Source organism: Crocodylus porosus, unplaced genomic scaffold (genome assembly GCF_001723895.1).
Source record: "Crocodylus porosus isolate Cpor-Errol unplaced genomic scaffold, CroPor_comp1, whole genome shotgun sequence".
Taxonomy (NCBI): Eukaryota; Metazoa; Chordata; order Crocodylia; family Crocodylidae; genus Crocodylus; species Crocodylus porosus.
In genome coordinates, this window is record NW_017728947.1 from 18673046 (window position 1) to 18695040 (window position 21995).

Below are 21995 nucleotides of genomic sequence, written 5' to 3' on the forward strand. Positions count from 1 at the left end.
TCCCCAACCTGTAGGTATGGTGCTGGTTCTTCCTCCCCAGGTGCATCACCTTGCACTTGTCAGTGTTGAAACCCATCCTGTTTTCATCCGCCTACCCCTGTAACCTGTTCAGGTCCGCCTGCAGCCTATTCCTCCCTTCTAGCATGCCAATTCTCCCCACATCTTAGTGTCATCAGCAAATTTGAACAGGGTGCTTTTTACCCCCTTGTCCAAGTCGCTGTTGAAGAAGTTGAACAGTGCGGGCCCCAGGACCGAGGCCTGGGGGACCCCACTGCCCACATCCCTCCAGGTCGAAAATGACCCGTCCACCACCACTCTCTGGGAGCGGCCCTCCAGCTAGCTAGTGACCCATCTGACTGTGTAGGTATCGATGCCACAGTCTCTTAGTTTTTAATAAGAATGGGGTGAGAAACAGTGTCAAAGGCCTTCCTAAAGTCCAGAAAGACTATGTCCACCATGACACCTGCATCCAAGGATTTTGTGACCTGGTCATAGAAGGCTGCCAGGTTGGTCTGACAAGACCTGCCTCTAATGTTGGTTGCCCCTAAGCATAATCTTCCCCCTCGTGGACATGTGCCAGGATAATTCTCTCAAAAAGCTTACCCGGGATCGAGGTAAGACTAACAAGCCTATAGTTTCCTGGGTCCTCCTTCCTCCCTTTTTTGAAAATGGGAACCACACTGGCCCTTTTCCAGTCCTCTGGCATATCACCAGAGCACCATGAGTGCTCGTAAAGCCATGCCAGGGGTCCTGCAATGACCTCAGCTAATTTCCTCAGCACTCTGGGCTGGAGATCATCAGGACCAGCTGTTTTAAATACATCCAGTCCCTCCAGAAGTTCCCTGACTAGGTCCTCACTGACCCTAGGCCTGGGTGCGCCTCCCCTGGGGCCTACAGGGGTCCCAGTGTGGGGGATGACCTGGTCCCTGCTCAGAAAAGTGGAGGCAAAGAAATTGTTGCATAGGTTAGCTTTGCTGTCTGGTGCAACAACCAGATTTCCTAGTGTGTCCTGCAGAGGCCCCACATTACCTGGTACCTTCTTTTTACCCACTATATATTTAAAAAATGACTTCTTGTTGTCCTTGATCCAGGTAGATAGTCCCAGTTCCATCCCCACCTTGGCCTTCCTGGCTGCCCCCCTACAGTCCCAAGCAACAGAGGTATAGTCCTCCCTGGTGATGGCCCCTCCCTTCCATTGGGTATACACCTCCCTTTTAAATAGTCTAAGAACAGCTGCCCTGAGGTCACCAATGGAATATCTAGGGAGGTTAAGGTGTTCTGCCGTAGGCCTTCATGTGTTTCCAGAATTGATGTCAGACTGATGTTCATTCATTCTGACATGTAGAGATTGCCTTTCCTGTCCAATATAGAAAGCAGAGCGACACCGTAAGGCTGATAGTGTACATGAAGTGGGGAGAGGTGCAGATGAATGAACTACTGATATTATTATCTCTGTTATTTGGTCCAGTAATGACGTGGTCTGTGTTATGAGGGGCCACAGCTTGCATTTGGGGCCACTGTAAGGCCTGGTGACCTGGTGGTAACAGGAGGTAGCTTGCTGATCAAGAGATGCTGTTTGCAGTTTGGGGATTGTATGTAAGCAATGCCACCCTTTTCCCCCATGGCTATCTTGAAGTGCTATCCTTTCCAGGAGGGGTTGGAGGTCATTAATGATGTGTCCAAGCTTGGGGCTGTAAGTGATAACTACATAGATTATGTTGTTGTTCTTTTGGGATTGGGACTGTAGCAGGTTGGAGCAAAGGCTGTGTCTGGATTTGCTGATTTACATGGCCACAGCTTTGGTACATCATTGTAATTGTGGGAATTCCTGCTCCAGATCCTCAAGATGTGTATCCCATTTGGTGAGATCAGAATAGATTTGGCTGTAACAGAGCATGGCTTAGATGATGGATCTAGTGGTGCGCTTAGGATGGTGTGCTGGTGTGAAGGCAGCTGTGGCAGTCAGTGGTTTTCCAATACAACGTGGTGGTGGCACAGCAATTGCAAATCTTCACTGTGGTGGCTAGGAAATGAATTCGTTTGATAGAGTATTCCAAAGTTTGTTTGATGGCAGGGTGGAAGACTGGATGCCTTTCTGGAAGATATGCTTTTGTTAAAAGTTACTAGAGCTCAATAAAGGAAAGAAAGTGGGTGAAATTCTTTGATATACAAGAGGTCAGACTAGGTGATCTAATAGTCCTTTCTGATCTTAAAAACTATTAATGTTGTTCATAGGGTAAGGAAACACTATTAAGCAGTGCCATATTTTTCCTTCCCAATGGAACATTTCCCCACATTGAGGTAACTGTGACAGTCAGGCTAAAGAGTTTTCTCTGTAGTGACTTGTAACAGATATGGAGACAGTAAAATAGAAAAGCTTGAAATAAACATCTGCTGCCCAAAAACAATTCCTTTGTTATACAATATGCTAGTTTTTAAAAACAGAAAAGGACAACAGAGTGCAGGAAAGAGATTTGAAAGGCAAACTGTATATTGGATGGGTTTGTTCAAATAAAACCTCACTTTATGCAGTCATTACTGAAATATAGCAAATGCAAGAAAAGTAAGTACAGGGAGAAATGGTACACATCTGCTTCCAGGTAAAATAACTCACTATTAAACGCCAAATTCACTGCTTACTTTGGTCGTTTTTAATTTCCATTCATATTGGGTTCTTTCATTTTCCAGCTCTTCCACTTTTCCTTTGAGATGTTTGAGTTCTTGTAGCAGGCTCTGCAAAAATAAAATATAGACCAGCTAAATGCAAAGACTCAGACAAGTGTTAGTTCTCTGAAAGAATGTATTGTGTCATGCATGACACACTCCAGCAAATGTAGGACCAACCACGCACAGCAAACTTTTCCTTGTTATTTTTGCACCACAGGTTAAGCGATGAAATCTACTGTGATTTGCCTTCATTATTGCTAGGAATGTTTTCTTATTGACTGATTAAATACACTTCAATGACAGTGTTCAAGGGCCGTACTTTGGGGAAGGCCCTTTGTCTATCTGGCCATTGTGAATTGTGAGCTCCCTGGCATAGGGGATGCATGTATGCTGCACTGAGCACAAAGTTACTTCTCTGTACAGATGGTCAACAAAGGAAGGCACTAGAGCTATGTTCCAAAAGAAACACAAAAAATGATGGTGAGGAACAGAAAGAGTAACAGTATCTGTAGAGCCGATGGAGGGAAAGAGCAACAGCAATGCTCTTTATGAGCCTTTAGGATGACAGAAAAATGATAGTCTTAGGGCACTCATCAGGGATTTTGGAGACCTAGGTTCAATTTTCTCTTCCGATACAGACTTTTTACAAGGCCTTGGGCAAGTCACTTACACCCTCCATGGCTCATTTCCCATCTGCAAAGTGCAGGTGGTTTTTCCCCATGTCACATGGGGACTGCAAGATTAATCACATTCATTAAAGTTTCCCCACCTTTGGTTGGTAGGTTTACCCTCTTGGGCCGTGTCCACATGAGCACTCACATGCATTTTCTGGTGCCTCAAAGGCTTTTGAGGTTATGCAAAATGCACCCCATGCATGTGATATGGTTCTCTGTGCTGCACATTTGCAGTGCAGAGCCAAATTTAGATACCAGGATATCCTAGTATCAAAAAAAGAACATGGAAAAAAGTGGGGCAGTGTACATGTAGCAGCATATGCCACCTCAAACTGGAACCTGGCCGGCCAGAGCCATGTTCCAGCTGCTGGCCAGGCTCTGCAAACTTGGATCACAGCCACTGGAGCCCCAGGAGGTCCCCAGGACCCCAAGTTAGACTGCTTGGACCAGCCCGGATGCTGGGGGTCCCAGCCTCCCCTACTCCACCCAGAGCATTTTTCCCATTTGGCCACTGCTTTTTTTCCTCTGGGGCACCCATGTGCCTCTGCTCATGGGGATAAGGCCTAAGAGTCTAATAAAATCCTTGTATGAGTGGATATAGACACATGAATGTGTGGAATGGGCAGAGGAGAGGGCAAGGACATGAGGAACAAAAACATGGAATTTGGAGGAAAGAACTACAAGAGAAGAAAAAGAAACTGTGTGAAAGGAGGCAAAGAACAAAATGAAGGGAAAGAAAGTTTCAAAGGAGAGGAGGGAGGAAGGAGGAAGATTTAGACTGGGGTGGTCAACCTGTGGTATGAGTGCCACAAGTGGGACATGCAGACCTTTCATGTAGCATGCAGCAGATCAAGGAGGGAACAGGTTGTAGACAGGGATGGAAGCACAAAGAAAAGCACAAGATGATGCAGAAAGCACAAGGCAGGGAGCAGAAAGCAGAGCAGGAGTTCAAACAGGGTGCACAGAGTAGGGAACAAAAAGAAGAGCAGCAGCTGGCAGAGGAAGGGTATCAGAGCTTGGGGAGGTTATGGTGTTAATTTGTGGCAGGCCAGCCAAAAAGATTGGCTCCTACTGAACTGGATAATGAAGGAAGTCTAGGAAAAGATCCTTTAAGACCTACTTAAAAAGAAAGTGGATTAAAACAAAGGGTTTTAATCATTGCTCACTGGGTAAATTGGGTAAATTTTCCAAGCACTAAATGTTATGTTTAGTAATGTCTGTATTTTGGCATATTAAAGTACAACTTTTCTTGCCTTTTATGGTGGTGCCCAATGCACTTTCAAAATGCATCCAAAACAGGGATGTAGCTTTGTCACTGGTTCTATCCACAGCTGCCCATCCTCAATTAAGTTTTGTTTCTTAAATGTCTCCCATACCCTTCTTGAACACAACTGTCACTTTAATGCTCATTCTTGAAATCAACCGTACCAATTAACTTTGGGACTAGCATTGTAGAACTGGGGTTCCCTGAATGGAAGTCTAGAAGAGGATGAAGTTTAACCTAAATCCAGAAATCCGATATATATGTTTCCATGCATTAAGCAGCCATCCCAAATGAGACAAAAAATACAAGCACAATATCTCTTAGGATGTGCTTTCTGGACACAAAGATATACATTTTTTCAATATGATTTTGAACCTGCTGCTTCAACATGTGGTTCATATGGTAGCGTAACATCTCACTGTTCGCAGATACTGACAATGGCAAACTATTAAACATAATGAAGCTTAGTAAGAACCAAATCTGTGTAGGACAGAAAAAAAATGAAAGAGAAATGATGGGAAAACACATATAAAGAACTCTGAGAGGATTATTTGCAGAATCATTTGGAATCCACGCTGTAATTAGAGGTACAAAACTGAAGCAAAATAGCACTAAAAACCAAGTCTTAAAATGGGCTTTAGGATGGGAATACCAATGTCATTCCACCTCCAATCAACTTAAGCAGCTTAAGCAAAGTAGCTTTTACCCTGACATGCGCAGTGGCTTTGATCAAATAAAGTGGATGTTTGTACTGTCAGTTTCAAAAAGCTTCTCATAAGTGCTTGCTACAGGGAATAAACAGATTTTTGCATCATGATTTCCTTATTTTTAAACGCAAAATGAAGTGTCTGATTGTGGTTCTTTCCAGTCATTTAATCCAATGAGAATACATGCAATGAACAGTATGAAAGAAAAGTAAGTTCAATATTATTTTAGAGACCTTCTAGATGTTCTTACCATATTTACCTGTAACTTCATTGTTGTAAATGTGTTAAGCAGTTCAGACATTCAGGAATTAATAATCTCCCATATTCCCCATGTCAGTTCATGACATATGATTGAAGACTTGAAACTATGCTGCTGTAAATCATACAGACTTTGTTCTACAACAGAGCAGGTATAATAAAACACTTTTGAGCTAAAAGTGAAATGGATACCATTTACAATGTGAAGGATGTATTTCCTTCTCTGGTATTTGTGTATTGATTACAAAGGCATGAACAGGAGCAGTACTTGGCCTTGATTTATTATTAGGGTTAGTATATTAACACAGCACTGTAATAAAAAGCCACACAGATTAATGCCTACTGCTCAAAACACTATTCTGATTAACAGAACTCAGTTTGGTGGAGAAAAGAGGCAATGCACAGACACATGCTAAGGGGTACTTCTCATACATCACACCAAGAGCAATTCTTCTGGGTGAGGGCCTCTACCACTGATCTTGTGCTAGGCTGAGGACCATTAGTTGTCAGGTCAGGTTTCCTATCTTGAGACTTTCTTTCCTGGATTTTACTATTTATTTCCAGCTGCAGTCTACACATCTGCTCCTGTAGCTCACTGATCAGGTTTACTACTGACTGGAAACAGGAAAGAAAGACAGATAAAAAGAAAAAAAAGAGGTCAAGGAAGAAATGAGGGCAGGAAGTAAAGTGTATTACTTTGTAGTCATGACATTGAAAAATACAATGAAGTTAAGAAGCAAACTGGAAAAGAACAAACTATATTTTCTCCTCATGATGGAGGTATACATTGCCATAAATCTAGAGAAGGTCCACTGAGTTAGTGTTTAAATACCAACAGGATAGATGAACTAGAATTCTTCAGAATGAACATCAGTGTGGAGATCAGAATTTGGCCAACATCTTCAGCAATCCTGTGCAGCAGGATTAAGTCAGATATCAGGACAACTGAAAACATTATTATCAAATTTGACCAGTGGTAGAAGCTGTTTTGGGACATGAATGAATACAGGATTCACAAGCATCATTTTTTTTTGCTGAAGTGACATTGGTTATGTTAACTTATGATATCAACTCGGACAGTTGCCAAGAGATCAGTTAGGACCATAAGTCTGTGGCCACATTATTTTTAACCACTGGCATTCACACAGAAAATAGAATTAGTTAACCTCCATTTTACTAGCAGGCCAGTCTGTATCTGGGACTAGGAAGCGTGACAACAACAAACCCTTACACTACAAATGTAGCCATATAAAATTGGGCAGAATCTTAACACAGAGATCATGCGAAACAGTTTAGCAGCGTATGTCAGAAAAGACCAAATGACATCATAAAACAAAAGCAATCATGTGGAGAAGATCTACCCTGACATAAGCAACAAAAGAAAACATTTTCAGTTATGGAAGCAAATTAAGAACAAATCAGCACTAAAAGCTCAGAATCCTAAAGGACTTTCCAGCAACTGTGATACATTGCGGTTCCTTTTTCTCAACATTAACTTTTACTGAAAACCTATACATTACAGATTTGCATTTTTCCTAAATCAAGTAAATCTGATGACCCTGATCCATCCCTTGAATGGATGGGACATTTAACTGTCAGTAAAATACCTAGAGACACTCAAGAGATTTTGATTTTTTCAATTATGAAACATGGATGTTCTGGTGAGGTTCTATGCTTATCTGGAGTTTTTCTGAAGTCCAGTCAATACAAAGATAGCTGCAGTTATGGTCAGTAACAGTCAGAACATTTTTGTACAGGTGAAGAACTTACAGAGTGTAGGCATACATGTTACAGACACCTCCATGCTGAAGACAGCCAAAGTCCTAAGCATCTCCACAGGACTCCACTGCCAATTTTAAATACACAAAGGCCCCCTTTTATTCTCCAAAAAGAATCACTATCACTATAAGTGATATAAGTGATATTAAAAAAAAATTACAGGTCTGATATTTTCACTGTGTTGAGCACCAGATTAAGCATAGCAGGTGTTCATCCTGTTTAAGCACATCTTTAAGTCATTTGTTGAACCAGGACATAAATATATGCTCTGGTCAGGTTTCTTCCTCACCCAGCAGAAGTTTTAGGCTGTAGATAAATGATATATCTACAGCCTAAATTGAGCCAAAAACCCTCAACAAATTAAGATATTTAGAAAAAGAAACTGGCCCCTGGCATATGGAAGCTGTAACACCTGTTCTTTTGTAGACTACTGCACTGTCATGGCTGCAGCCTGCCTACTTGGGTACCAGCTCACCAAGACAGATGCCATACATTGGATAGATACAGAGCCACTTTGCAACAACAAAGGGCAGGAGTGAAGGGAAGTTCCTTTCTGGTGAAGGCTGCCATTTTATCAGAATGCTGCAATACAGAACATCAGGAAAGCACCCAGCTTTGTATAAAATCTGAATACTATGGAGACACCTACTTTGTTTCCTTATATCACAGTTTCATCAAGTGGCTGGTGTCGTGTGTGCATGTGCTATTTAACACAGTACCAATAAATCCCTGTTGATTGTTACTAACTTTAGTCCACAATTTACCAAGGTAAGGTGCCTAACTTCCTTATTTCTTTGGAAAATCCCCATTGTGATCCTACCTGTCTTTGTCAGGGAATGGGGAATACCACTAACCTGCACGAGAGTTTGCAGAACCATTTGCTGCATAAGTGCAGCAGCAAGGTAGATGTCTGTACTTATGGACTGACACGGAGAAGAGACTGGCCAGCTTCTCTAGTTACAGATCCTTTTCAGGGCAGTGCAACCGTTCAGTAGCAGATATGTGGGAGGCCTCTCTGCTGAAGTGGAGAGTCCTACTATTTCTAATTTATCAGGTCTGCCCTGAGGCAAGTCCGTAGCAAGCAGACATGCATGGCCTCCCATTGTGGGATTCTGTTCTTGGAGCACAGTAAAAAGGCTGGAAGGCAGGCACAAGAGCTTCATAGAAGAGAAAGTGAAAAGCTCCAGATGTAGTCTCTATCTTTGCTGATTCCTGTTCTTCTCTTAGAGGGAAAAGACTAGCATTGATTTCATTTCAGCTCTTTTTGCTTCTTGTAATCTTTCTGTCCATCCCCTTTGCCAGGCCTCTTCTCTTGTAGCGTTAAAGTCTATGAAACTGTTATATCCAGACTTTGGCTTGAGCCAAAGAGAACATCTAAACTTTCCTATTCTTTTGGAAAGTTTGGAACCAGACCCAGATCTAAATAAATGCAAGAACATTCAGAAGCACTGAATGCACTTTTTTGTTTTTGCCACTCTACCCCCATGTATTTATAAAGCCTGGATGGAGACCAAGGGGAGGCAGAAAGCTTTGTAGCAACAGTGATCATTAGCAGAACTAGCCCTCTGAGACATAAAAGAATCATGTTGATAGATGCCTTAGAGCAGGGGTCAGAGACCTAAAGCCTGCATGCCAGATCCGGCTTGTGGAGCCATTGGATCTGATTCATAGAGGTGGGGTTTTGGTGGTATCTGGCAAAATAGGGCTTTGGCAGCGGGTGCTTTCCACATGCCACCAGCTGCAGGGGGTTCTTCTCTTGCCACCACAGAGATAAACATGGCACAGTCCTATAGTGCCTGCCTTCCTACCTCTGTTCTGAGAAGGGAAGGGAAAGGCATGGGGTGGGGGAGGAAGGGTGATTTCTGGCTTACAGTCAGAAAAATCTAGCTATACTTGCCTTAGAGCAAGAGAAAAACTCAAGCTAAACAGGTTCCATTTTGGTATCAATTTCTAGATACAAACAAAAAGTACCTCTTTAAGGTCTCTGTCACATACTACACTTAAGACATGTTTAACCAGTTAATCGCATCTTAAGTTGTAACCTGCTCACACTTTAAAGTAATTAATAGCATTATAAACCAAGGAATAAGCCACAAAGTAATTCCACAAAAATGTGAATAACTCTGAGCCTGGTTCCTATCACACCATTAATTGAATATGTGGCCAGGTGAGCCTCTGTGGCTGGGAGTCCCATGTTCTGATGGTGCACTCCTATAGCTGGGAATCTGGATCAGCTGATGGGGCTCCCAGCCACAGGACCACATGATATGCCCCTGAGGCTGGGAGCCCCATGAGCTGAGGAGGCTCCCAGTTGTAGGAGCTTCCTATCTGCTGATGTAGGCGGAGTGCCATGCATGTGCTGCAGGAAGCACAATTGTGTGGATCATGCATGAGATCACACTGCAGCTTTACCTGTATGTCTGGCAGGGATTCAAGTCCCTGGGGAAACTTTGTATCTCGAATGTAACTTTTCCTACCTAGCATTAAAAAAGTGACACAGATTAGATTTACTGTCACTGTTACTGTTTAAATCTTTTTTCTTATCACAGGAGACTCTGCAGAAAAAAGTCAGGGCCAAACACATAAGCAATAGGGGCATGAAAAGAGGGCAGTATTCGATTCGGATTTGGATTCAGCCTAATTCAGGGGACAGCGATTCAATTCACTGATTTGGATCACTGTCCCGATTTGATTCGGCCAAATCTGAAACTGAAGATTCAATTCTGATTCAGAGAATCAGCAAATCAGCTATAGACACAGCTTTATATGTTTTTCCCATGTACCTTGAGCTACCAGGTGCAGCTTGTGAATGCTGAGATGGCGGGGAGGATGGAGCGGATAGAGTATTTCCGGTCCACTGCTGGGTTCACCATTGAGCATGTGGGGGACCCCTCCACATCTCCCCAGCTCAGAGATTGGCTGCAGGTTGCCCCCCCAGACCCAGGAGACACCAGTCGCTGAACTGGGGGTGGGAGGAAGGGGTCTCTTGCGTGCTTCGCAGCAGACCCAGTAGTGGACCGGAAGTACTTCTGGTCCACTTCTGGGTCTACCACCAAGCCACCTGGCCCCCCCCCCCCATGGTCCTGTGGGATGCTCCATCTGCCCCACGACTGCAGCGTTCATGAGCTATGCCTGGTACTTTAAGGTACATAAAAAAAACATATAAAGTTGTGTCTATGGCCGAATCATCGAATCTCTCTGAATCTCTCCAAATCAATTCGGAGGCATCTGATTCAATTCAGAGTGATTAATGGGTCTCCTGATTCAATTCAGATTTGGAGATTTGGCCACCGAATCAGGCCAAATCTCCTCTGAATCAAATCAATGACCGAAGCTTCGCACAGCCCTAATAAGTAATAGGACTAGGAAAGGACTCAGAGACTTCCACTCCTACATATTCTCAGTAAGGCAAGAGATACAGGACAGCTTTACCCAACCAGTGCATGGATACAAGTAGTAGTCCCATGCTTTTATCAATCCAAAGCAAGAGAAAAGGGAAAGACTATGCAGGTATGGTGGCATGAAAATTAGGGGAAAAAACCTTTCAGGAGCCATGCAAGGGTAGGGGGAAAATTTGCACATGGGACAACTCACAGTCCTGCCAATCAGGGTTAGAAAAGTAATAGAAGTGGTAGGTCTGTTTCTAGACTCTTCACCAAGTCCCTGGCGATTACACCCGTTTGTGCATCATGAAGCTCAAGAGAGTGCAGATCTGCACTACCCTTAATACATGTCACTGTTTATGTTACACAGACTGACCGTCATCAAGCAAGTAGCTCATGAACAGAGTCACAATACACAATGCCAGGAGCACAGAGGGAGTGGGCGGTGGGGGAAGAGCACAACAGTTGTTCCTGCCACCTCCTAATAGAAGGCTAGCTTGCGTCTGGGTGCTCACGTAGCACAGGCATCTTAATTGCAACATGTCATTTGATACTGAAGCTGTATCACAACTTGTTGAAATTAACCCTCCCCCACCCCAAAAAGCCCCCCTCCTCCCCCCCTAAAAACAGCCAAGCAATCTGGATCTTCAAAACTAAGACCTTTTCAGATAAGATTTTAGAGATGGCCTCAGAAACATTCAGATTATCACACTGCTGTAAGAGAAGTCATTATATGAAAAGAACAGTAAAATTGTAAAACTCAGAAAAGTCTGTCTGCATACAAATATCTATTATCTTGGCCCTTCTGTTAGAGGGATAAAAATAGCACTTTCAATTTAGCACGTGCTTTTGGAGAGCCAGTGACAAGTGGCATTTGGTATGAAATTAATATCTTGAAAAGAAGCTTAGAGATACTCAGCGGCCTCTTTGTTACTAACTAAAACCAAACACAAACCACAGCTGCAAATTGCACATGATAAACTGAAATGGATTTGACAGGTAAAACTCATTCACTTCTGGAAGGCTATCTTAATTTGCCAGATATTGCCCCAACACCAGGAAACTAATGTTAAATTCTATGAGGTCAACTAGATAATATTGTTCTGAAATAAGTCAGTCAAGAATCATAATATATTGCAAGCATATTTAGTTGAATTTTCATACATTGTTTTTGAATATGTTTTTGTTTTAAATCTATTCCTTACAATAGCATGAAACAAGTCTGGATGTGCAATATAATTAGCATGCAACTTAACATGGCTTAGCTAGTGTATGGCTTCTGGGCGAGTCGGCATTTGTTCTTGGGTAGTGGTAACTCAGGGTACAGATGTAAGTGATAATTTTTTCCCAATCCTGCCACAGAAAACGATCTATAGCTGTGACCGAACAAAACCACACAGCTGCAGACAGCTTAAAAAATGGCTGGTGATTAGGCAAAAATCTGAACCCTCATTACATGAAGGTTCAGATGAAGTTGTTTCAAAACTTCTGTTTGGTTTGGGGGAGCGTTGTAATTCAGAACACTTCCTGCAAAGCGTTCTGAGTTACAGTGGAGACTTCTGTTTGCACCCTTAAAATCCCATTGGCATCACACTCACTGTTGTCAATCATGAACTCTGTTCTAAGCAGAGCAATTCACTGATGCATGGAAAGGGGCAGCCCAGACAAAGCAGCAGCTAGTGGAGGTAACTTTTTTCTATCCTGTCCTCTGCAGCTTCACCCCTTCCATCCTGCCATACAGCAAGTCTGTTCCAAATATCTATTGCAACTTCAATTTCACTTGATATGTGTCGTTATTGACATGCCTTAGTTACGTTATAGAGATTTTTCTCAGTTTGTCAGTTGTGGCTCCCTGAAGCACTTAAGTGGACTGTAAGTGTGCCTCTACAAACATTAGTACAAGGAACAGTCTGAGACGGCCATTTTTTTCTCTTCAGAATAGATTTTGCTGAAAAGGGGAGGTTTCTTTTTTTTAAATTACAGATGTTTTAGGGGGCAAAATAGTGTTAATCCCCAAAAATTATTATACTAGGATATTTTAATGTTGGTAGAGGATAACGGGAGATTTGAATGTTTGGGAGCACATACCTCTTAGCAAGAGATTTGGACAGTTTCTTGTGAAGTAGATTGCACAGGCCTCTTCAGACCTTAGGCTTGAAGGAGATTGCTTAGGCCTTCTACAATTAAGAGACTGATTTTTATGAGCAAAAGAGTCTGGGGAGGCCACAGATGTTAGAAGGGATGCTGTTATCTTCCTGGTGTTCAACCACTGCCAGAAACCTTTGGGCAGAGTGATGCAAAAGCATGTGTAGAGGAGGTGGGGGAAGAAGGGGGGAGGAAGGGGGCAACAGAAAAGTGAACAGTAAGACAGTATGTTACAGGTATGCCTGGGTAAACATACATTTGTACACTCATGTAACTGAGAACTTGTTGCAAACATTATATTATGGGGAGAAGATATCTTCCCAGCATGACCTGGATTTCATATTTATCAAGTCATCTAGGAACAAGTCCTAGTCATCTAGGAACAAAAATACCTTCATAATACCCTGACTTATCTGTGGCAAGTAAGGGTGTTCCTAGCACCCATTTGACAGGCTTTGATTTTCTAATAATCAAACTTCATTTCATTTGCTAATTGTTTATCTTCTACTCCTGGGAATTTTTCTCCTTTATCTTCCGATGATACTGTGCTGTGCTGTGCTGGCTTTCACTATGCTGTGTTGGCTTTTACTCTTCATACACGAAGAATGTCTTGCATTTGAAAGCTTGTCTAGCTCTTTCCCAACCATGTAATTGGTACAGTCAAATATATCACTGTAAGAAAACCCTGCCTCTCACATAATTCCTGGACCATCACGGCTATAACATTGCTCTAATGCTACTTCAGCATTTTAAGGATTTGTGCCTGGTAATTATGAGGGGGTTGTTCATGAGATTTTAAGAATACATGACGTTTTAAGAATAGGTAAGACAAACACTTGTTTAGGATAGTTTATAAGGATGATTTTGTCTTGAGCAGGGTCGGGAATGGGGGCAGAGGGCATGGGACAGGACTAGATCATCTCCTGAAGTCCTTTCCAGTCCTATTCTTCTATGATTCTACCTTAAAGTATAAAGGCCCCTGACAGATTTCAGTTAAAAATGCAATGGGATCCATGATCCCAATGATCATGATTTCTTTCTGCCATGCTACACATGGTGCAATAGTGAGATTGGCAATTAGATCCCAATTGTGCCCTATTGCCAGTGTGGAGCCTGCTGCACGAGCAATTAGCAATCCAGTCAGCTGATCAGTGCCCCCAGTCTCAGGAGTGCTTTGAAGTCAAGGGCTTTAATGCACCTGAGAGGCTGGTAGCCCCAATCAGCTGAATATCACTGCTTGCTTTTCTCATTCCCCAACTCCTGTGGAAAGGGAAAGGCTCAGTTATTTCCTGTTTTACTACATCCTTCCAGAAAAGATTCTCTGTATCTGACTAAAGCTGCCCTGTAACTTTGGAAGTTTGTACATAGAAAAAGAAAAACAAGAAACTGAAGAAGATGCATTCATATTTGCTAGTGATTTGCAGTACCGAAGATACACAAAGAATACCTTAACTGGAAAGCTACTGTGGCACACTCAGTTCAGCCCTGATATTTCTCCAAATGATAGTAAGCCTGTAGAAGCTGAATGTACACAAGTGACTAAGCATCAAAAGGTCAGCAAGGAGACTCACCTCAGCCTTGTTCTGCTTCTCTTCATAGTCACTCTGTTCCTTCTCCATACCAGCCAGCTTTATCTTCAGGTCCGAAACTTCTCCCATTAGATCTAGTTTCTGAGTCTCTAGTGATGTTCGGCTTAGCAGCTCCTGAAAGAACAGGAGAGTTCCCCTCAACCGACACACAGTAATCATGATTTATATGAATATGTACAGCACACTAGATTCTTCATTGATAAGTAAGTACAGAAGGTCTCTACCCAAAGTTTATGCCTTCTCTACAAATACAAGATGATTCTAAACCTCATTTTATAGCCACATGCCCCCACTGTTTATTCGGCAAAAATTGCATGGCACTGCAGACGCATTCAACATAAGTATTTATTACAGTTGGGAAATGTAGCTGCTATACATGTTTTTGTGGAATTGAAAGAATTATACCATATTTGAGTGAAAACTTTTTGAAGTTCACCAGACGGCTCTATTCGGCTGAAAACAGCTGAAAAGGAATTGTTTTTACTATCGGCAAAAGGAAAAAAAATACCCAGGAGACTGAGTGGAAGACTTAGAATAGAATAACTTTTGCTACCCTTTTCCAACTATGTGTCAATGATTTTTGCAGCTATTTTTCCTAAGTGTTCTTCCTTGCAAATTACTAAAGAACATTTTTTTTAGCATGTTTGTGCCTGAGCTATTTTGTGGGCAAGTCACTAGCTGGAAGACTCTGTGGAAACTGAATGAACACAAGCATACATAATATTTCACAAATATTCACATGGCACAGTAGAAAACAGTGTACCAAATAAAATCTTTTCACACAGTTTTTTATAGTCCCATGGGCAAGAGTCTGAATTCCACAATCCTCACCAAGAAAGAACTAGATTTCAATATTACAATAATTTATATTTAGATTACATTTTATAAAGTTATTTAGCCAAGTATATTCCACAACATGGCAACCTAGGAAATACCTAAAATCTCCTTCCATTGCCTGATCATGATAAGCAAATCTTTTCTACCATGCTGAAATCACCTGTAATTCTTCTTTGCACAGTGGAGTACCAGTTGATTTCTCAAAAGCATGCACCCTGTCTAAGTGAGGAGTATTGAATGGAAAGTGCTGAGACTTAACTACATTAAGCACAGGAGACAATGCTGTCCAAACCAATCCATGTAAACAAAAAAAACATTTGGCCATAATTTGTGCTTAGATGACCTCAGTGTACTTTTAGAAGTACTAGAAATTGATGGCAGAAAATGACAAGTTTTGGACAAAGAACCTTGTATCAGTCTGCTATCACTGAAATTGGAATGTGTTTCTCTGTATTCTCCTCATACCCTTCAACTACTGGTCTCAAGAAAGCCAAGATCAAAGACTTCACAAAGATAATACATAGTTATCATTAAGAAACGCCCCCACAACCCCCCCCCCCCCGAAGTGTTCTAGCGCCTCTATTCCATTTGTGAAAGTGATACATATGTTTATCAGCCTGAATCTCATGGAAAGTCAAGGGCATTTAGGCATATTAATGTTTAAACCACTTTTAGAATAGAACTGAGGTCCCTAAGTTACATAAGTCCTTGTGAAAATTTGAAATGGGTTACTAAAGAAAGGCTGGTCTCTGCTATATGATGTAAATCAGGAGTAACTTCAGTGATGATGATGTAGTTACTCTGGATGTGCACTGATGTTACTGAGATCAGAATCTGCATCTCATACTGGTGGGCAGACTAAGTACTTACATTATGGCACAGAACCAAGGAAGCATTTTGAAAAAGCAAAACAAGCAAAGATTAATTTTAAAACTTCTGATCACTGTTTATTTGAAACCCAGACAGAATCCATATCTAAACTGTTTAAATCTGGAGGGAAATATTGTCCAGATTTAAAATAGTAATTGACTCCCATCTGCACTCCCACAGCAATTAGCTAAACCACCCACTGTTCCCAGCACTTTGCCCATTTCCTGCTGACGCTGTCAATGGTATCTGGACACAGACAGGAAAATAAACAGAAAAGCAGCCTCATGGATTCTGCTGGGCATCGGAATTCAATGAGCACCAAAGAAAGATAAAGGAAAAGCTACTAGATTTCCAAGTTCATAAATGGTCCACCCTCCCAAAATATTAAAGAGAAACAAACAAAAAAAAGATCATATGTAGCTAACTGTATTTATTTATGAAAGAGCATCTCAACTTCTGTGGATTGACCCAGCTCTCAAGGTAGATGTCAGACTGATAATCCTAGAAGTAAAAGTGTACTTTCAGAACAAGAATTGTGCTTTATGCCTCTGCCTATGCAGCTCTCAGAGCACTGTATCTCTGTCTGATGTTCAATTATTTTTGGGGGCTAAATGCAATTGTCTTTCTAGTCAGAAACCTTGTTCCAACAATCATCAAATATAATTATACTAAGTGACTGCTCCTCACACCAGAAAGTTGTGTTTACAAAGCAGAGATCTAGAAATGTCATATATTATAAAAGCTACCCTTATAAATGATGTTAGCTTTTCAGTCTTCCTGAAAAGCAAGAATAAAGGAGTATATCTTCAGCAACCTGTAAAGAATCATTGTTCACAGGTGTATAGCATCCCAATCTGGAGCAGCTTTAGTATCACAACTGCTAATTTCCATATTGAATGCAACACAAGCAAAAGGCTGCTTTCTTCTTTCAGACTTGCTGCTAACAAGTAGTGCCATGGAAAAAATGGTAAGAATGAAATTGCTGAGGTTCTCATCTTAAAACATCACTTAGCAGACTCCATTCTTCATGAATAGAAATAACCTTCTCTTTTTTGGTTTGACTCAATTTGATGTTCCTGCTACAGAGGGCCTGCTATAGGGTTCCTGCTATAATATTCAGCAGAAACACTGCTGAATAAATGAAGCAATTCTTGTAGCAGAAACCCATCTACTGCCACAAGCATGCACCATCCAACCTTAGAAAGCAGTATGCCACATTCCCCTACATATTCAAGATTTTGCACAGTGATTTCCTGCAGTGAATATGCCTTAATCTTCCTGTGGTCCTATATTGATTTAAATAGTTCTACTTGTTATTCAATGCAGGGAAGGAGGAATTTGGCACCAAAAGATTTTATCATCAACCCATACTAATCTTTACAATTTGTTCTAAAGCTAATAGAAGTTGATGTATATCCTTTGACTTCAAAACAGATGCACAGCTACCTACTTAAAGTCTGACTTCAATGAAACTATGCTGATTTATGCCAGATGACTATTTATCTTGGATGAAAAAGTCTAACTTTTGATTTGATAGTGCAGTTTAAAGTAAATGTCCTTTCTTGAAATGTATAACATCTGGAAACAATTATTTTCATCTTCAAGCAGATGCTCATACTGAGCAGTTCATTAGTAGAATGTGACCCATTTTGTTACAGAGAAATTATAGAGTATTTTGGTGGTATATGATGCAATTTTAAACCAAGTTGAATAAATATGCAGTTGTAAGAAAAGAAAATACAAATTAATGTTTGAAGCAAAAAAGATAATATATGAGATGCAAAATGGTAATTTGGGTTGCAGAGGTTTTAGGATGATCTTTAAGGAACCAAAGTGCAGGACAAAAATAGAACCAATTCTACAAGTATGCTGTATTTATAAAATGTAAAGATTTTCAATTAGGAGAGATGTTAAGCCAAATTAAAACCTTACTTTTTCAAATGAAGAACTGACAAAAATTCTTTTAATTGGTATTTTTCAATGCAATTTCTTTAAAAGAACTTTTTAAAAATTAAGAAAAATGTTATTTTAGAGCTAACTACTAAGATAAGTCATTCACAAGCTGTTACATTATGTAGCTTAATGCATGGAAAACTTAAACATGCATCTTATTTCTAAATGTAAATTTATTTCTACCACACACAGAATACATTGTATAAATTAGCATTTTTTATGTTTACATTAAAATGTGCCTTTTTTCATAATCCCAATTAAATCTGAACATGTGCTATTACTTTCAAAATTCACAGATTTATCTACCTTGGAAGCAAGCAGTTATTGTAAAGCTGTTTATAGGGTTACACGTTGAAATAAGATAGTTTAGGAAAAGAACACTGCATACTGACTTTATAACCCAAAATTAAGTAAGAACACCAACCTCCAAAATATTCAGCAGCCCACAGAAACTGGAGGAAAGGCACGCTAAACATTACTAGAGAAATCGTAAGGACAATTCTCAGTTGGGTAAGAAAAAATTATTCTGCACATATATTCTCTGCCAAAGACAGGGAGTTTGTTCTTTTCATTCTTGTAAAGCAGTTTGGAAATAAAAACATTTGAGACCTACCTGATAAGCAAAATTCAGCAAGAACCACTACTAATGAGGACTGCACTTTTCAAGCGCTGTGTGTCAGCTGTGGTAGAAATAAGATATTCGCTTAACTCAAAACACAGCTGAGAGCAATGTGCATGTGTAATCTCCATGAAATGGTGCAAGTCAGTAGCAGACAGTGAATTACAACTCTCCAATTCACTGTGTGCATATTACATTGCCAAGCAATGGAAAACACCAAACTCGCCAGTTGACAATTTGAATAGTCATTTGCATAGTCTAAAGGACAGATCAGTACCTATACTAAAAGTAAACAAGCAAAATTTCTGTGATGCTTACCTATGCCATACAACTAGATATTCTAAAAAGTCACATACAGAACAACTGAAACAGCGCAGAGTATATCACAACATTCAAGACAAGCCAGCTGCTGGCAACTAGCTACTGCAAATCATAAAGAAGTGTTGAAACTCAGCTGGGCTTCAATATCTAGGGTAACAAAGTGCAACCCTTGACAGCCAGCCAATCTCTGTGAGCTGAACAGTTCTTCCATATTTACACTGGCATAACTGAGAAAGGACTCTGGCCCACTTGCCTATTAAGATAAATACTAATAAGTTACTAGGACCAGATGTCATTTATCTGAAAGTTGGCAGCATAACACCCATCTTTAAAAGGGGCTCCAGAGATGCTCCTGAGAACTATAGCCAATGAACCTCACTTCCAACCCTGGAAAGTTGGTAGATTTCATAACAAAGTATAAAATCAGCAGCCACATGGACACATGTGATCTGCTATGGAAGAGTCACCATGCGTTTTGTAAAGGGAAATCTTGGCTCATTAGTCTGCTGGATTTCTATGAGTGTGAAAAGGAGCACATGGACAAGGCAGATCCAGTTGACATAATATATTTGGACTTTCAAAAAGCTTTCAACAAGGTACCACACCTTTTAAAAGTCTGAGTCGCCACAGCATTGGAGGGAAGGTTCTGTAGTGGACTGAGAGCTGGTTAAAAGATAGGAAACAAAAGGCAGATCTAAACTTTCACTTTCAGGGATGGAGGGAGATTCTTTAAGGACAGAAAAAATGGAGTCCCACATGGATCCATTTTGTTCAACATTTTCACCAATTATCTGAAAATGGGGATACACAGTGAAATTTCCAAGTTTGCAAATGATACCAAATTATTTTGGGTAGTCAAATGCCAAACTGAGAAAGAGAAGCTGTAGAGAAAAATCTCACCAAGCTGAGTGAGGGGGCAAAAAAATGGCAGATGGACTTTGATGTTGATAAGTGCAAGGTAATGCACATGGGGAAAAATAGCCTCAACTATAAAAATACAGTTCAACATGCAGCAGTGACCAAAAAAATCAATGGGCATCATTAAGAAGGGCATTGAAAACAAAACAGAGAACATCATCATACCACTCTAGAAATCCATAGTTCACCCACATCTTGAATACAGCGCACAGTTCTGGTATCCACATCTCAAAAAGGATGTATTAGAATTGAAAAAGGTACAGGTTATTTGAGCAACTTAGTACAGGTTATTTGAGCATAATGCGGGCTCAATCTGGCCAAGCGTGGGGTGTGCAGCAGGGGGTGATAATCCATCTGTCAGTGCGGGGAGGGGAAGAGCAGCCCAGCCCAGATCCAGATGCATGGTGGGGGAGGATAAGAGTGGGAGGGCAGAGTGGCTCTGAGCTCTGGGCGTGTGTGTGTGGGAGGGGTGGGGGGCGGGTAGAGTGACCCCGATCCAGACGCATGGTGGAGGGAAGAGAAGGAGCAGCCTGGCCTAACCCAGACATGTGGGAGGGGTGGGGCCCGGCCCTGATCCTGCTGCATGACTGGCAATGGCCCTGGCAGGACTGGATCTGACCATGCGGAGCTTCTACCACTCTCTCACTGCCAAATTTTCTGATCCATGGGGGCTGGATGCCATGGCTGCATGAACTGGAAGTTGAGCACCTCTGGTCTAGAAAATCATGAAGGGTGTGGATCAAGTGAAAAGGGAACTGCTGTTCACCAAGTCCCAGAATACTAGAACTAGGGGGAACCCACTGAAATTAGTAGGAGACAGGTTTAAAAGTAATAAGTGAAAGTATTTCATGCAATACATTGTTAACTTGTGGAAATCACTGTCACAGGAGGTGGGAGAGGCAGATAACATAGCCAAGTTAAAAAAGAGACCAGACAAATTCATGGATGATAATCTATTAATATCTGTTGAACAGAATGGCTAGAGATGTTTCCTCTGGTATCTCTGAATCAGTAATTGTGGATGCCAGGGATGGTACTGAATAGGGAGTAGATCATTCTAGATATATCCGGTTCAATGTTCTTCCTCTAAAACATCCATTTCTGCCATTGCTGGAGACAGAATACTGGGCTAGATGGACCACTGGAAAAATCCAGTATGGTACTTCTTATGTCCTTATGCTTATAAGAAAGATGACCACAAGGAGGAATTACATAAAAGCTAACCTGCACCACAAACAAGTCCTTACCCTCACACTGCTCCTTCCTTGCATTCCTTAAAGCTCCTTTTTCCTGTGGGAGGCACTGTGTTCTCCAGGGTAATATTAGGCTCCCCTTCCAAAGTAGAACAGAATTCTGTACACCTCCCATCTCTTGTACCCATACAATGGCTAGCTAGAACCTGGCCCTGGCAGGGGGAAAGCATGAAATATCATACTGATTTGTCTTCAAGCCTTTACTTTCTATTTAAATGCTTAAGAAAGAGTACCAAGTCAACTTTCAATTGTTTATTAGATCCTTTGACTGATGGATTTTGGCTGTCCATCACCATGATATTATGGGAAAGCTAAACAAGCTACACAGTTATCTGGAACAGTTATCACTGAACATATGCCAAATGCAAGATGGCTGGAGGTACTAAAATTTCCAACCATGGTTAGCTGTTGGAGAGAAAAGGAGAACACCATATTGATATGAGCATTTTGCTTCTGCCTTAAATTTAAACCAAAAAAATGTGTTACCATGAGGCTTCATAACATGCAGAGAATCTATGGAGACAAGTATCTCTCTCCTAAATATCACTCTCCTAAGCGGTTGTTATAGAAAATGCATGTACAGAGAACTCTAAAGATTATTTAGAGCTTTAATAAGGTCACATTTATAAAGGTTATATATTTATAAATAAATAACTTTTAGAGTTATAACAACCACTACTGGCAAAAATATTCTGCTTCCTAACTGTTTCCATACTTGACTTGGCTGATTCAGGGGAGAGAGATTATTTGTGTCTCTC

At 41.1% G+C, this 21995-nt stretch overlaps 1 protein-coding gene across 5 annotated transcripts in view; it reads right to left on the reverse strand.

Annotated features, from left to right (window-relative positions):
* Positions 1–21995, reverse strand: part of PPFIBP2 (PPFIA binding protein 2) — a 154739-nt gene that overhangs the window by 47031 nt on the left and 85713 nt on the right. For all 5 annotated transcript variants that reach the window (XM_019551483.1, XM_019551484.1, XM_019551482.1 and 2 more), the window contains 2 exons: positions 14449–14580; positions 2641–2733 (listed from right to left, as the gene is read on the reverse strand). In XM_019551483.1, coding sequence (XP_019407028.1) covers positions 2641–2733; positions 14449–14580 — 225 coding nt within the window. The remainder of the gene's footprint in view (positions 1–2640; positions 2734–14448; positions 14581–21995) is intronic.